This window comes from Gavialis gangeticus, unplaced genomic scaffold (assembly GCF_001723915.1).
Source record: "Gavialis gangeticus isolate Ggan-Ray unplaced genomic scaffold, GavGan_comp1, whole genome shotgun sequence".
In the NCBI taxonomy this organism is placed as follows: Eukaryota; Metazoa; Chordata; order Crocodylia; family Gavialidae; genus Gavialis; species Gavialis gangeticus.
Window position 1 is genome coordinate 58,764,055 of NW_017729024.1, and position 18,157 is coordinate 58,782,211.

General features: G+C 41.7%; 1 protein-coding gene across 1 annotated transcript in view; it reads right to left on the reverse strand.

The window, feature by feature from the left end:
- DNAH6 (dynein axonemal heavy chain 6) overlaps nucleotides 1-18,157 on the reverse strand; it is a 204,400-nt gene that overhangs the window by 21,267 nt on the left and 164,976 nt on the right. Inside the window, exons 31-35 of the mRNA XM_019518206.1 lie at nucleotides 17,184-17,303; nucleotides 12,119-12,240; nucleotides 9,524-9,653; nucleotides 6,918-7,045; nucleotides 935-1,120 (exon numbers count right to left, since the gene is read on the reverse strand). Coding sequence (XP_019373751.1) covers nucleotides 935-1,120; nucleotides 6,918-7,045; nucleotides 9,524-9,653; nucleotides 12,119-12,240; nucleotides 17,184-17,303 — 686 coding nt within the window. The remainder of the gene's footprint in view (nucleotides 1-934; nucleotides 1,121-6,917; nucleotides 7,046-9,523; nucleotides 9,654-12,118; nucleotides 12,241-17,183; nucleotides 17,304-18,157) is intronic.

The window sequence follows — 18,157 nt, forward strand, 5'->3', positions numbered from 1 at the left end:
ACCCCCATAGTTGCATCACTGCCTACAGCTAGCTATCCAATTTCAGAATAGCTGGAGGCCGTATGTCATACTGGTCACAGGCCCTGGGTCACACCATGAAGACCACATGCCTTAGCGGCCACATACCACGTAGGTTCCATGGGATCTACCACTACTGAATTTATACCTTGTGTGCCATGGACCAGTGTGACCCCACATATTCCAGTGAAAACATTTACCTATTCCAGTCAGTGGGAGCAGAGAAGAAAGGATGCCATGGCTTCTGGGCTTCCTGATGGGAAGTTTGTAGGGGTGAGTATTTGTGGAAAAGGAAATCTAAGGGTATAAGGGAGTCTAAGGACACTGGAATACCATGAAGTGCCAGTGACTCCAGTTACAAGCAGAAATTCAAGTACCAGTGAAAGCAACAAACCTGAGGTAGAGACCAGAAAACCATGAATAAATATGCATGTCTTATTGAAGGAGAAGGGGGAATCCAGCATGATGGGCATGGCGAGCAGTCTCAAACAGAATGTGGGACAGACGTGGCCCACCTGCTCCTACACACAAGACAATTCTAACATGTGGGAATGCCAATTATCCAATCTCATTTAGTTAGCAAAAGCCTATCCCCTCACATGTTCCTTCCAGTGCCCTGAAGGCAAAATGCCTTCCTTATGTAGCACATTGGTGTGGGTGAGCACAGGTGAGTTCAGACCAAGTCTCCAGAAACAGGCAAGGCCAGCCTTTGGATAATGACAGCCCACTTCCCATTTAGAGAGGCTTTCTGGACATGTTAGGTATATATTCAGTGTTAAGATTTTGCGTGACCTTTGGGCAGGAAGCTTCAGTTTGGATCAAACTCCTCATTCATGCTTGCAGTAACAGCCCTGTGTCCTGCAGGAAAAGAACAAAAAATGCCCCCTGTCCTTCAGTGATAAAGCAAAGTACTTACATCTACAAAGGCTATCCTTAGGACAAGGTCCTTTACCCATCCTCCTAATGTCTTCAGTGAGGGGTATGCTGCATTGGCCCAAAGTGTAGGAACTTGGTTGTTGAGAAAGCTGTTGTATACTTTCTCCATCTCTTCTGACATCACCACAAAACCAGCAATAGCTTTGTTGAGAGTGTTTAAAGAGACCTAACAATTAAAAAAATTATATCACTTATAATTAGGGTAAACCACATATGACTTCATTAAAATTGTACTTTTGTAATGGCTGTTATGGGAGCTCTAGGTCTCTCAGATTGCATAAAAAAATACTCAGCATTTCCAGCACTGGGATTTTTGCATGTGGGCGGCAGGAATATGATGATAAACGGCAGAACCAACCTGGCTATGAATAAAGTGCCACTGAGTTAAAATCTGCCCTGCATGGGAAGCTAAGTGCTTGATCCTGCATAGCACTGAGAGTACATACAGAAGTAGAGCTTCTGGGTCTAAATCAGGGTAATTCACAGAAATCACCATAAGTTAGACCAATCCTCCTGACCCAACAGATGTTAATTGTTAGAGCGAGGGTGCCAATTTGGACTTGATCCAGGGAGAGAAACTCTATCTTTCCCTGGCTCTTCCTCTGCCTTCTTCTTCCCCTGTCTCTTCCCTTGGCTCCACCTTCACTCTCACAGCTTGTTGTTGACTCTGGATGGGAGAAAGCACAAGAGGGAGGTTGTTATGGGGTCTTCTCAGCCCTGCTGGAGGTGGGGAGGGGGTAGATTGGAACCCGCCCCCAGATAAGGGGCTCCAATACATCACTGGGGTCACCTGATCACAGTTGTCTTTCTGCCTAAGTGCAGGGGGGCTGGACCCGATGATCTTGCAAGGTCCCTTCCAGCCCCTTACAATCTATGAAACCTGGCCCCCAACTCCAGTGGGGCTGAGAAAACCCCAGAAGTGACCCCCCTCCCCTGCTTTTCCCCCCTCCCATCCAGAGACAGCAGCTCAGGCCAGGCTGCTGTTGCAGCTGGAGTAGACAGAAATTAAATGAAGTCACTCCACTTAGAAGTGTTTTCATTTGAACCCTCATACAATGAGGAGTAATTTGCTGTGCAGTCAGAGCAGTCTGCAGCCATGCTCTTCTGTTTGGGCATGGCTTTAGAGCACTTTCAAGGGGCTGAACATGTGACAAATGCCATTTCTGCCTGTGCCCTGAATGTCTCAAATACCTGCAAGGACCAGCTATTAAAAGACCAGGCAGTCTTCTAACTAGAGCTTATGATTTTCCTCCTCATCCCTGAATGTGAAGCTCGGACTCTTAATTTTCTCAGGGAGGCGGGGAAAAATTACTGAGCTTACAGAACTGCAAGAGGCTGGAAAGTGGGGTCGAAAAAAGGACAACAGTATCTTTTCTCTTGCTAAATTCTTCTCCTGTGTCTGCTCTGGGATAGAGAGAGAAGTGCTTTAAACAGTTGGAATGTTTTAAAATAAAGTTAGGCAAAAACAGAAGGTACTTATCTAAGTAATGTGTTGGGCAACTTCCATATAGTTTGCTGTTAATAAATGTGTGCTGTCTTCCCTCATTCATGTTATTAGATTCTGGCTTTTTATACAATGTCTTGACATTACAAACCACCAGCTCATGCCTTTTAGCATCCTAGGGTGCTGGTTAAACATTTTCCACCATTTTAGAAAGTTTCACTAGTAAGATAAAAAGTGTAACTCCTGCACCCAGACCAAACAGATGACCCTTTTTGGATGAGGAACTTCAATCATTTCTCTGAATGCTAATATTAAAATGTCTTGCAAAACCAGGGGACAATGGTTGTAAACAGTTAAACGGGTCATTTGATATCAGAAAAGAAACTGGATGTGCAAGGGAAGATCCATGGGGGTATGGTGATATGATTGCACACCCTTCTACTCTGTAGTGCAATGAATTCCTCAGAAGGCATGCTGGTGGCTCCACTGCCCCACAGCTCTGAACACCTGGGTGCCCTGCAGAATCCAGGCAGCAGGAAGTGAGCTCAGACCATGCAGGGTGGGGGAGGGAGCACAGAGATGGGGTCAAGGTACAGCTAGAGCCCCCAGGCCAACGGGGGACATCCTAAGGGGTGGGGTGGGGCAGGAAGCAGGTGCAGGAAGCAAGAACCCAATGGTTTCTGCTCCCTGTGCAGCTGCTCCTCTCAGCCTCTGGCTAGAGTGGGACAGGGATGGCTCCAAGGCTCCCTGCACTCCTAGGTGAGCCAGGGACATCAGTGGTGGTGGTGGTGGTAGGAAGGTGCTGCCCCTTCCTGTGCCTACATCCTGCCCAGTTCCCCAGATGTCCCTACCAGCCCAGGGCCTCCAGCTGCAACTCTTCCCATCCTTGCCATCCCTGTCCCCATCCTCCACCATAGTCTGAGCTCACTTCCTGCTGCCCAGGTTTCATGAGGTACCCAGATGTCCAGAGCTGTGTGGAAGTGGAGACACCAGCATGTCTTCTAACTCCACCCAAACAGTTCAGGCCATGATGGCCATAGTGTAGATCAAGGGGAAGGGGGTGGGGGTGGGGAGCTGGGAGGGGGTTGCAGGCACCTCTCTGGTTCCAGCTACATTGGCCCTACCTCTTTTCAAAATCCTAGATCCATCTATGAAGGTAGTAACAATTTAGTAATTGAGGAGCTCCTTTTTGCTCCTCTGAAGCCTACCAGCTATGCCTGCTCTTTGGTTCCCTTTCATGGGAGAGGGATATCTCATTAAGAACCTTGCATTCTCCTATGATTATGGGTTAACCTAACATGGGCCATAAGAACTGGGGGAGGCCTTATTCCCTACCCAGTACACACCTATGGTAGGGTCAGGTCATTACCTATCTGTCAATGATAATTTAACATAAAATACTGCAATAAACCAAGGGTGGCCAACCTACAGCATAAGTGCAACAAGTGGCATGGGCAGCCTGTGTGTGTGGCATATGGCAGACTGCACAGAGGCAGACAGGACAGGAAGCAGAAAAAAGAATAGCGTATTGGGCAGGGGAAACAGATGACAGTGGCACTTGGGAGGCATGGGTTTAATTTGTGGCAAACCTGCCCAAAAGGTTGACCCCACTAGAACAAGTAGTCTGTCACCTCCCTGCCCCCCCACCCTGAATTTGGCCTTGCTCACAAGGCTGTGTACAAATCAGGGCCATGACAAACTCCCAAGGCTGACATTAGAGGTTATCTATAATCAAACATGATTTAAACATTGCCACCGCCAGTTAGTTTGTGGAGAAACAAGGGTGAAATTTTCCTATCAGTAAATTCCATTAAGGAATTATATATCTATAATACGACTCAAAATTTTTAGACCTGTTTTTTTTTATTTTGTCACTCTTCTCCCTCCTTTCCCCATGGTTATGGAATATGCTCAGCAGTGAGCTTAATAACGTTTGATAATAGAAATGGGTTCTCCATTCCCATGCTAGAAACCTTCACCATGAAAGTAAGAGACCTAGGAATTAACCTAAGAAACAGTGAATTGTGCAAATATTGAAGCATATCAGGTGACAAAAAAACCCAACAAAAAAGCAAAAAAAACCCCAAAACCCTGGATGGGCAAGAAATATTTAGGACAATATCGTCCCTTCCCATACGAAGAAATGACACAGGGAGCTGAAGGGATAAACACTCTGTAATGGCTGTCTGCTGTCACAGGATTTTCCTTATATCTTTCTACTGGGAAAGAAGGGAAGAAGGGCAGCTTCTAACTCCACAGCGGAAAAAGAGGGTTCTGGCCCCACATCCCATAAGCTTTTGTGGACCTTGAGAGGTGCACTGGACATCAGGGCAATTTTCCAGGCCTGGCTTGTGTCTCCAGGACTTTCTGCAACACCCTCTCACTATTTCCCAGCCAGGAACAGAAGTGGCAGGACTACTACCACTGGCTGGTGTTGCTGTAAATCACAACACATTAAGTGGATCTCTACAACAGAGAGGGCAGTGGAAGAGGCAATAGCACTTCAACTTTTCCAGCATCTCCTACCAGCTGGACTGGGCTAGACAGGTGTTTTATAACAAAACCTTCTCTTCTATCTCCACCCTGCCCCTAGGCACAGACCCTGCTCTTTGGCACTGCTCTTGATGGAGTCTAAATTCAATGGGAACAGTGCTGTGTCTGCCAACATTCCCACCGGCATGTGAAGCAACAGGTCATGCACCCAGATCCCCTCAAATTGATCACCGTCTTATGCATCCTTCTGTATCCTGTGTAGCACATGGTTGGAAACTATGAATACAAGGTCAAAAGGGGTGTTCAAGACAGGGAATGCACCCATAAGCCTCCAGTCCTACTCTTGTTTGTGACTGCTAGGTTACTTTTGCTTACCAACTGAAGTGAGGCCAAAGCACACAGAATGAAGGGAAGCATTTTATTTGGCTAGTGAGAACAAACTGAAGCCCATGAAAAATGCTAGTATATTCCTATGCTCCCTTGATTATTGGAATGCTTGAGGGTATGTCTACACTGCAACAGATGTACCTGAGCTAGCAATAAATGAAACCGCTTGAATACTAATAGCAACACAGTGCCAGCAACAGAACTCAGTACAAGCTATTTACCCAGCTCCATGGACTTAGTTTCATGCTGCTAAGACTATACAGCTAGCAGTACTCAAGGTAAATAGTTTAAGGTGAGATGACATAGGCATAGCATAAGTGTACCTGAAGTAAAAGGGTGGACTTTGCCTCTTTTTTTTTAATGATGTTTAGACAGCCTTTTCAAACTGTGGTGCTTCAAGCCAGGCTCATCAGTACATACTCAGGCACCTCAATAACAACAGCATGACTTTTATAGTTCTTCTCTTTACCTTCAACTGATTTCAATTGAAGCTGTATTTGCTCAGAACCTCAGAAAAAAAGCTCTTGGGATTTAACTAACTATTCTGCCTGCAAATACCTGTTCTACATTTGTGTCTGCTTGTTTTGTGAACCCAATGCAGGTGCACATTTAAAAAGTTACTCTGAAAGATTTCCCGAGATACTGCAAAGCCTATGGAAATCAGTGATATTTACTAAAACAGCTCAAAGGTTCTATAGAATGATAACATTTGTTATGACAGTTCAAATGATTGCTTGTATGAGAAGCTATTCAGAGTACCAGAATAATTTAAAAGTATACCCCATTTTCATTTTGTTTTTAATGTTTTTCAAAACCATATTAAAAGTAGCAAAGCCCCCAAATATTCAAATGATAACAGTTTAGTAAGGAGGTAAACAATGACTTGCTGGCAACTCTGATTTTTATCTTAAACTGATGAAAAAAATCTAAATACCTCTAAAATGTTGAATTCATGAAAACTCCTAACTTTACTATGGAAGTCAATTGAGCATAGCCAAATCCTAATGAACAGACATTTATAAAGGGAATAATTTAAATGTGAATGAGGCTTTAGAGTACTGTCCTCAGATTATGGCAGGAGTCAACAATGTTTTTGGGCAAAGTGCCAAAAACCCCTGTAACCTTGTTTAGTAAGATGCGGGAGTACCAGGGGCAGACAGTGGGGGAGCCACAAGGAACCTGATCCTTGTTGTGTCAATGCAGCCCCAGCCCCTTCCTTGCCATCTGCCTCGAGGTGCATGTGCCAAGCAAAATGCCTTTGTGTGCCATACTCTGGCACCTGTGCTGGAGGCTGCTTACCCCGGGATTATGGTATAGACCAGTGATTCTCAACCACGGTACTGTGGCACAATATTAGCGCTGATAGGTTTGCAAATATTATTTACAAGATAAACACAGAGATTTCAAACAGGAATCCATCATGTCAAAAACGTTCTGACCTGTTGTGGTCTTTCTGAGTTCTCTGTAACAGAAAAATCACTCTATTATTTTTCTGTAGTTAAAAATAATGAAAACTAACACCTAGCATTTTCCAAGGGGTGTCTTGAGTCTAATGAGGAATGTCTTGAGTCTAACAAGGCTGAGAACCACTAGTACAGACCCTCCTCTTCCCCATTAAAAAATGATTTGGGTGTCATACTCTCAATAGCATAAGCAGATTGTTGAACCGATCCACTTCTTGTCCAAGCACAGTTGTTAAAGAGTCCACACGGCCTTGGTCATCTTTGATGAAAAGGCTCTCTGAAGCAGCTTCCATGTCCAGCTTTCCTGCAATACAAGCACTCTCTACTCAGAAAAATGTGTTAATAGTTTATTATAGGTGTTTTTCAGGACTGCATTACCATATATGAAGGAAGACAAAGACAATGGTATCTATTGGCAAGAAAACTGCCAGTCTCATTCCCAGGACACATGGTTTCCAAATTAGTCTTCAGTGGGGAGTATGTCAGACTGGAAATTGTATGCAGTTGACATACTGCATATACTCAATCCCACCCCAGTGTTATGGCCAGCTGCTGAGCTCCAGTGTTTCTTGCATCAGCCTCAGGTCTTAAGTAGTCCCTGTGAGTTCACCTTCTCATGTCTGATAGATTACTTCACAATGCACCCACTAGTTTCCCTTTCTCAACTTCTTCCAGGTAAAGCTAATTGTGGAGTTTGCATATAGCTGGGACTTGTGCACCATAGCTCCTCCAGACTTTCACAGGACAAGGAGACAGCAGTATCATGCCAATGCATTCATACCCACAGGAAAACTCCCAGTTTCAGCTGGATATCAGTGGAGCTATGCCAATTTACCAGTAAAATTTTATTTTCTATATGGTGTTGTTGTTGAATCTGTAGCACTACAAGAATGAGAATAGATCACCAAATTTAGGAACTACAAATAACATTTTTCCCTCACATAAATTGTGAATGTTGTTGAAAAAGCTTTCCCAAATTCACAATTTAAAATGGAGGCTTTGCACTTTGCTCAAAATAGAAATAATTAAACTGTTTGACATTAAAAAGTTGCCTGAGAGAGCAAAGATATTCATGCACATTTGTTTCAAAACAGGAACAAATTCAATGCCTTCAGAATGATGAGGCACCAAAGAATTGCACTGATGTAGGCCAGCTGGGGCAGGAGTTTCGGAAAAAAACATAATGTGCAAATAATTGTACCTGGCATGTTTGCATATTAACTGCACCAAGATGTATGTCTGAAAAAACTGCTATATTTTTAAAGTAACTTGACAGTTATGACTGTTCAGAAAATCTTGACAAATTGGCATGACAAGATATCATAGCAATAAGATAAATCCATTGTTCCATGAAAGGAATCTTAATTGTTTTCTGGTGCACAGTTTGAATAATACATTCCCTTGGCTTTTAGCTATGTATCTTTACAGAGGTATATTTTAGTGCTCTATTTACATAAAATACTTAAGTCTCATCTCATAGTTTATGCTCTAATGTTGTAATCAGAATTTCACAATTGGACCCTTGCATCTGTCAGAAGTCCCAATGAAGTCAGTGTGGCTCTTTAATAAGCATAAGGGTCTGCCAGAATGCACCTGATTATTTAGACTGGGAGACTGTGTAAAGGTATCCCCCAGCGTGGATCTGAGTGCAGAAAGGTGGTCTGTAACTGCATATTTTAAAACTTCTAGTCTGAAGGTGCAGAGACAACCATTTGTTCTCACTTGACCAATTAGCTATAACTAAGCTTCTCCTTCCTCCTGCACAAATGTTTGGGGAAAATATTTAAGAATGGCTGCCTGGAAGATGGAAGAGGAAGCAGGTCTTTGGGAAGGCAAGGTTGCTCTGCCAGGCCATATAGCCCTGAGCAAAATACTCAGCTAAGGGTATTTTTTTTATATTCTTCCAAGCCCACACCCTCACACTCAGAAATAAACCTTAAGAGGCTTTTCTGACTAAGGAACAGAGAAATGATTAAGTATCTATTTAATCTTAAACACCTGCTTAAATCTCAAAGAGTGCAACAGTGTTTCTATGTGTGCTTAAGTGCACATAGGTACAAATGCTTTGCTGAATGGTAGTTTCCTCTTTGGTGGTGGTTTCCCTGCTATGCCTCTATGTTGCATACAACTGGTAAGGATGTGATACAAGCATTCGCAAACTGGATCAGGCTCCTGCCCTATTGTTTCTGCAGAAATCGCATCTCTAACAGATGCTTCAGAATCTTTGAAGGAAAATGTAAAACCCCATATTTGTATAAGAATAGAGAGAGCTCTGATGACAGTGCCCTAGCAACCCCAAGCAGCTATTAGCCATTTGGAAGTATAAGGTTGCAAATGTACAATTTAGCTAGTGTAAGTATGATTGTTTTGATTATCCATATACATTTTCTGTGTTCTGTTTTATGCTGCTTCAATATTTTCTGGGAAGGCCTTCACAGGTAAAACCAACATTTGTTTCTTTGAAAACCTCCTTTTTAAGCAGCAAGTTCCTTAGGTTAAATTTGAATTATGCTGACTTTTACTTTTACAGTTTAAAATAGAGTGTATGTAGTTTTATTTTAACAAGTTCTGCAAACACATATTTTCATGTGATGCTTATTGTTTTAATGTGGAAATACACATTGAATTCACACCTGATAGCACCACATAACAGTAACAGCAGTTTACCTATAAAAGGCATTATACAGTTATTCCTCAAAAACAGAACCCAATCAAACATTTTAAAATGCTATAGCATATATGCAGCATCTCTAGGAAAAACACATTAGCAATGTTAACTTACGTGACAGCTTTGTCAGAATGGTGCTGGCAAGCTCTTGAACAATTTCATCATTGCTTTTTCCTGACCCTTGTGTAGTTGATCTTGGCTGAACCTCAAGTATTGTTGTAATCAAAGTGTTAGTCTCTTTACGCTGTAATAAACAGAGGAGAAAAAAAAGCAGCATTCCTTTAACAAAGTTGCCATTGTAAGGATTATTTCAATGTTTTCATATCAATCTCTCTTTTTTTAAAAGCCCTTTCAAGTCTGAATGATTTACTTCCAATAAACATTTTGGATTTTGTTCATCATGTGATTACTTTTTCATCTGCTTGCAAATTTAATTTGTGTCAATAGGCATTTATTTTCTACTGTTACTCTCTTTAGCTACTCTTACCATGAGAAAAAAAGCTCACTGACCACATACTTTTGCATGTAATAAAGAATGCTAAGCTAGAAAAAACTTCAAGTTTTCCCAACCTTTACTCCAAAAGTGTATCTGTTCCTCTGCACTGAATTCTGTACCTTGGATGCCACTTTAATTTAATACAGTCATTTAAAATTGGTTAAAGTATTTCTGTTAACATCTTTCTTCACTGATCTTTACAAGGATAACATTTTTTTTTTTTATAGATTCCTACAGAAAGAAGTGTGAAATGAGCATGTGCTTCTCGGTATGTCTTTAACTCAGTCACAAAACTCCCTACAGTATGTTAATGACTGAAGCTATAAAGAGTAGAGTTAAAATTGTAATGTTTTTAGTTAATTATCTTAGCATGGGAAGTTATGAAATCTCTGCTTCAATCCCCTAGGAATAAAGTTTATTAAATATTGGGTAGTTTATCTTCTGGCTTTTTCTAGGTGGTGTGACAATCTTCTGTTTTTATGGTGCTTTGCCTTAAGCTTATTGCTTCATCAGTATAGATTTTTACAATTAATATTACACTACAGGCACAAAGTAGAATTTTTTTTTTCTAAATCAGCATTTGTGCCTGACAAAAGATATTTCTTTTAAATCTGTACCCAATTTAAGACCTGCTTCTGCACGGATGAATATAATACAAACTTTTTGGAGACTATACTATGTTCTTGATGTTAGTTCATTTAGAATTTAAATGAACAGAATTAGAACTCATTTCAGGGGATGACTAAGTATATTGTGAGGGTGAGAGTATGTCTGATGCACAGCTGAGATTTCCAAAACAGTCCAGAGGATGACTGTGGTCTACCATGCAAAGTTCTGGCAAAAAACCCCAACCCTCTGACTGATACTGCTGTGCTGGCAAAAGATCCTGTCCCCATGCTGCTCTGCTAAAGAAATGGGTTCCTGCCCCCAGGCAAAACATATCCACTGGTAGAGCTGTGCCAGGCAAGCCGTGGCAGCAGCAGTACCTTACAATGCACACAGTGGGCATGTCCAAACAAGTATGGACATGTGGTATGTGGCACCACAAACACATCTGCAACGCCACATACTGTACAGTCAGGTGCTCACCATGCTGTAAGGGCATACTACCCATGCGTGTGCTGCTCCATTTTTTTTCTGCAGGTTTTTTTGACCCCTGTATATCTGGGCAGTGCGCACCGCTGAAAAGCGGAGCCCGGCTGCCCAGAGCTGTGCAAATAGTGGTAGGATCACCACTGCTGCAGCTCTGGGAGGCCACCAGGTAAGGCTGCTGGGGCCAGCACAGTGCTGGCCCCAGTCTCCCATACCACCTCCAGGGTAACATGCCATGCGCTAAAGCATGTGTGGCAGGGGCGTTCACCGGGGACAAGCAGCTGCGGTGCAAGGTGCACTGCTGCTACTTGACTCCAGGGACCCAAATGTCCACACTTGCCTGGATGTGGCCAATGAATACATCTGCTACATTAATGGAAGATCATTGTTATCACTACAGTATCAGCAGTACTTAGCAATACTCAAGATTTGTGCCTTCTTGTGTTTGGTGTTGTACATGTATTGAAACAATCAGAGAGTTTTCAAATTAAACAGACTATGGGTTGATGAGAGAAAGTGTCTCCTGAAGCCTAGAACAGCACCTTAGCCACAAAACCATTTTTTCTATGTCTAGAGCCCATTGTCTGCTTTGAATATTTCACATTACTGGTCTTTAGCTATCACGAGTGTTTGTATATGTGTTACAATACTCTGTTTAGATCACTGTGAGGGTGGTACCTGACAAAGATTTTGGAAGAACGGATGGCTCCTTCCCAAGAAAATGCACAGGACTTAACAAATATGAATGTATATGTTCTGACGGCGTTGCCAGGATCACTTTAAACCACTTCTTATTTTAGCCACAAATTATAAAGTCTGTTAGCTCATGTAAAATGGCTGACTTACGTAAAATAAAGACAGCATAGTGTATATAAGAATGTAGTTCATTACAAGGCAGCTGGATAGGAAATTAGTTTTAAAAATTTGGAGGTCTTTACCAAATTTTACATATAGCAGAAAGGCAATGTAATGAGTAATGGGTGGGCAGCCTTGTAATTCCAATTTGTTATTTCTGCTTAACAAACTATAATTGTTAAATCAAATTTTCCCTTTAAGCTACAAAGTATAATACATTTAGACATAATTCATTTAGAATGTGTATTTACAAATAGTCAACAAACCTGGAAAACTAAATTAGCATTTTCATGCATTCCAAATATTTCTGGGTCATCAATCAAAGGAAGATTTTCAATGTATTCTTTAAAATCTTGCAAGCTATCAGCAACAGGTGCAAAATATACACCTGTTAAACAAATGGACAGATGAGACTTCATATTAAAATATTTCCTGAGAAGTAAATGGAAACCACGTTATGGAAAGGGTAAAAAATAGATATAATATATTATTAATAGGCATTAGTTAAGCATTCCCCCCCAAAAAAAGGAATCTACCACAAAGACAACAAAACATAAATATGAAGATGTTTTACAATACAGTTGGAAGGTAACTTTATTTCATAAGGAGTGACATGCACTCATCAGATTCTGACAGCTTACAATGACTGTAAGCAAAATTTGTAAAACTTATGGTCAAAAGTCTCAGATATACATATTTTGCAATAATTTCTTTCCATTTCAGAGGAACCAGAAAACTGAGGCAAACTCCCTCCCCTCCTCCCCCCTTTTTATGTTTTGGAAAAGAGAAAAAATTAGATAGTTCTTTTCTGGGGAAACAATTTAAAAACAAAAGCACAATATGAGATGTTGCCTGTAACATCACTTAGAACTAAACTTTATAATAAAAACAGCAAACAGCTTTCAAAAGCCTAACCACTGAGCTAAAAACCTGGTAAGTGGAAGCTCAGAGAGAAGACCGTAAGTGTACTAAGCCCCAGGTTAATTCCCAGTGGGCTTCCCAACTCTGCAGTGGGTTACTGTATTGCTTGGGAGGCTTCTGGCTCCTCGGTATTTTACACAAATAGGATTAAATTGACTCGTACTTAACACTTGTTGACATAACTATCAGGCCTGCAATGACAAAGAGCTGCAGTGGCTGAGATGTCAAGCAGCAGAATGAAATATATGCAGTATGACACAAGCCTATGGTCCACGTCCAGTAAACTGAAACTAAATTCTCTTTTTCAGGTCCCTTGTTTTTCCAGGGAAATATAACAACAAAATATAGTCACAAACACAAATCCAGGCACATAACAGCTTTTGAAGCTGAATCCAGCAATTAAAGTACTAGTCCAGAACTTGGGAGACCTAGGTCCAATCCACCGCTCCAAGACAGAGTTTGGCAGGACCTTGAACAATTTCCTTAGCCACTCAGAGATCATTGAAATTACATTGCCAAGATTGGAGGGGTATTTTGAGGATACAGGTGGGGAGATGCTCAAATGCTACAGTAAGGGGTACCATTTAAATACTGAAGATAGACTGATAGATATACAATATGCTGGCAGCTTTTGCCTAAAAGGACTCCATGATCTTAGTATGTGTCAGCATTCTCAGTTCACATATTGAAGGCAGAAAATAATGGCAATATGCCATACTCACAGGCCACCAGCGGAGAGTGGGATACCCTCAGAAACCTGTTGAATATGCTGCTAGTCTTCTTTTCAATACTGAATACTCAAATTGATACTCAAATTCTCCAAGTTCTCTCTGAAGTTGGACAATTATAATTTAGCATTGTCAGCAGGATTCAAGGACTCGTTGGGAACTCAACAATCCTTCAGTAATACTTATATTTTCCTGGTTGTTCTAAACCTTTAACCCACATGGATCAGTTAAGTACCTGAAGGAATAGTTGCTATATATGCAGTAATCTTTTTAGAATACATAAAGACTTTACATCTCAAGTCCTACAACTAGACCATTTCTGGTCAGAACTTTAAAACACTATTCTATTCACAAAAGATGCTCTGTAAAAATAGCAGTGGAGTTCCATATCCTCAGTGGTTTCCAGAACAGATATTCTCAGTTCACAATTAAAAAGATGTGATTTTTTTTCTAAATGGCCATTCTTTCAAACTCAGCTTGGAATACAGGATCAAGATGGAGTTCAAAGACCACAACCTATATGAAAGACTCTGCCACCCAGATTCTGCAACTGCACAAGCCTATTGTCTTTAGAGTATGACCTTGATGATACCTGCAAAGCGTTGTTGCCTTTAGCAAGCTTGCACGGATGTAGCTTATTGGAACCTAGTAATCAATTCTGCTGATGTACAGCAAAGAATAGGTAATATCTCTTTCTTAAGGGAGGTGGTGTCATCCAGAGTATGGCACTAGAGCAAATGCCAGAAAACATGGGATCTAGATCTCTAGTAGGAGTTACACTTAAGACATGATTAGTCTGTAAACTGCACCTTAAATAGTAACCCGGCCACAAATTCAGACAAGTAATGGCACCACAGAAACTGAGACTAACCACAAAAATATTACACAAAAAATGTACAATATTTTTCTGGTCGTTTCTATTGAACCTTAGGGTTAGGTTTACATTCACTGAGTACATCCACATGTGCGCTTTACTGTAGTAGACTAATTTGCTATGCAGTAAAGTGTCACTGTCTACATGTGTGTGGCAATTAGGCCAGTGTAGACTAATTTACTACACTGTCGGACAGTACCTTCAGACACAAGTACTATCCAATAGTGGAGTAAATTACTGTGCTTAAATGTATGTGGACATGGTGATGCAGGTGCAAATTGCAGTGAAATAGGATGCGGAACAGGGTGGGCCACCTGGGCCATGGCCTGACCAACTTTTAGGAAGTTAATTTATATAACCCACAAAGGCACAATTGTCATTCCGGTTAACACTGTATAGCTATTTTTAACTGCATAGCTAGCTAAATTAATGTGCTAAAAGTTGGTTGTGCCATGGCCTGGATGCCCACTCTGTTCTATGGCCTATGCCCAGCCAGCTGAGCCGGCAGGGGGCCAGACTCTCACCTGCTGCTGCGCCACATGATTCGGTAGCTTCAGGAGCTGAATGGCATGGGCAGCTCCTTCATCACCTGACACTGCCACCTGGACCCTAGGCCTGACTCCCCAAAACCCCTGCCAGCCTGAGCCTGCCCCCAGGTAATGTGTTCCACCACTGTGGGCACCTGCTGCCTGACGCCGGCAACCAGATCCTGTAGCTGGCCCACTGAGGCCCCTACCAGCCCAAGCCTGCCCCTGGGCATAGTGCCCCACCCCACTATGGGGTAGTAGGCCCCAGCCAGCTACATGAGACTTGAACCCATATCTCCTATTTCCAAACAAAGTTTATTTTTGTATAAACAAATGTACTCATAATAAAACATAAAAAACCATAACACCGTTTCAAATCATACATCAAATTATATAACAGCAACTCAAACCACATCGTCTTACATCAGCCTTACACAACTGCCGACATATCTTCCGCCTCTGTACACTGCAGAATATCTACATCCCATTTACAAATGCAAAATATTACAATGCCATTCAACAGCTCATAATATCCCCCCTTCCCATATAACTTGAAACCATTACAACATGGTACTACTTATCGTCAAGACTTATGCTCCCCTCCCCAACATGTATCCGAAAAGAAGCAACCCCATATTTAAGATAGAAAAGAAAAACACACACACAAAAGATACCTTATTTTCTTTTACCTGACTTTACATCCGTTAGCATAACAAATACAGACACAGCTCATGTTTAACTTCCATTCCACTAAACAAAAAATGTGCCTCCAAGCAAAGTGCTCTAGCCACCTTGTCATAGACTAGCACTGTCTAGAGAATTCCTCTACCCCTTGTACTTAATATTCACGGGCTAAAACAAACAAACACCTACTGGGAAAGTTTCTGTCAGATTGGAAGCAAAGGCCCATGAAGTCCAGGGTCCTTACTCTGCTGCTCTCCTTCCTTCCGTCAGGATCTTGAACTCAGTTGTCTCATGGTCACTGGTGCCTAAATTGCCATCCACTTCTACATCCCCCACCAATTCTTCCTTATTTGTGAGCAACAGGTTCAGAAGAGTTGGCCCCTAGTTGGTCTCCCCAACCCCTGCACCAGGAAGTTGTCTCCAATGCTCTCCAAACACTTCCTGGATTTCCTGAGTACAGCTGTATTGCCCTCCCAGCACATGTCAGGGTGACTGAAGTCCCCCGTGAGGCCTGTGATCTGGAAACTTCCGCTGGTTGTCTGAAGAAAACCTCATCTACCTCATCCTCCTGATCTGGTGGTCTATAACACACACCCACCACAACACCCTTGTTTCTCTCCTCTTTGACCTTAATTCAGAGACTTTCAACAGGTCTATCTCCAGTTTCATACTGAGGCTCTGAGCAATCATACAGCTCTTTTACATACAGTGCAACTCCTCCTCTTCTTCTCCCTTTCCTGTTCTTCCTGAACAGCTTGTACCCATCCATGACAGTGCTCCAGTCATGCGAGTTCCTACCAAGCCTCTGTTATTCCAATCACGTCATAGTTCCTTGACTGTGCGAGGACTTCCAATTCTTCCTGCTTGTTTCCCAGACTCCATGCATTTGTGTGCAGACACCTGAGGTGACTAGCCAATTGCCCTACTTTCTCAGGAAGAATGAGGAGGCCTCCCCTGCTGCTCCTTTCTGCTTCTGCTTCCTCCAGATTCCCCACTTACCTCAGGGCTTTGCTCTTCATCCCCAGGAGAACCTAATTTAAAGCCCTCTCACTAGATTAGCAAGCCTGTGTGCAAACAGGCTTAGAACTGGGCCTCCCCTTTTCAGAGCTAATACCTTAACTGCAGCAGATAAAACATGAGGGGGGCCCTCTGTTATCTCTAACCAAGGAGATGGGTGGAACTGCGAATCACAAAGAATGTTCTGCTCTTCATCTCCTCAGCATGGGGGCACAAGGAGGGGCTACAGTGTACTTTACCAGCTAAAGGACAAAAAAGTCTCTGCTATAAGCTCACTGAGAACTTAAGGCAAATCTCCTAGTGCAAATGTGCATGTAGACAATTACTCAAATGAGAACTGAATTTGCAAGTCTTCAGAAGTGCACAATAGATCTTACAGTTCAAAGAGGGCTAAGCAACAGTAAATGACACTGGATTCATCATGGAAGTTAGCATTTTTCTGCAATATAGACAACTCTACAATTCATAAAATCATAACAATGTGAGGTAAATGGATGTAATTCCAGATACTGGACATGTATTTCTACATTCAGGTTTTTCACTGATCTAAAAAGTCCTATATAATTCCAAATGCATTTACCTGATTCTGAGTATTTGTAATCATCTTCTAACGTTTCAGGAGCAAAAAACCGCTTTAAGATTGTGTGCAGACATCTCTGGTCCCAGGTGTCTGTAACTCGCCCTCCATAAGTAATTTCACCTGTAAAATTTATAAGAGTTCATATAACAATTCACATATAAAGCAGCCTTTACTTCTTAAAACTTCACCTCTCATCTTCTCTACAGTCCATTACAGCATGGTTTTTCTATGACATTATTATGGAAATAAGAGTGTTTAACTGTCAAGATTCTTTTCTTACTGTTAAACTGACACCTAATACAAGATGACATTGCAATACATCTAAGTCAAGTAATAAAAATCAGGAAAATACTAATATTTCATCAAGTTACACAGACAATTACATGTCTAATTTAAGCATGTAACTACTTCAGATGTATATGCAAACTAGGTACTACATTGTATCTACCTAATTAACCATCTACATGCCCAGGTACTCCATTTGCTGTGTAATTAGGAACCGCACATGCAAAATAGGCACACAAGTTTGCACAAATTTTACATGTTTTGAACAAATTTTCCAATTTTATACTTGAAAATTCTGGATCCAAAGGCAATAAGATAATATGCTACCTAATATTCTCCTTTATGGGACTATCTTCTGTCCTAACTTATGATAGCTAAGGATCATCTCAAATTTATCCATTGGTGTAGAAGGTCTGGACACAACTCTCATGCTACCCAAGTATTTTAGAAGCTATGTTGAAGCACTGACTTCTTTTTGTTAGGTATATGTACTCATAGGGCATATCCAGATGGGCCCATATGTGCCTCTTGCAGCATCTCAGACCCCTTTGAGACATTCCAAGAGGCACATGAAGGAATGAGAAAATGTTCCCCGCGCTGCAAATTTGTTTTTAACACTGTAGATATATCAATAAAACTTTGCCCAACTGATTGCTGTCTCTGTCTCACGCTCTCTCTCTCTCTTTATA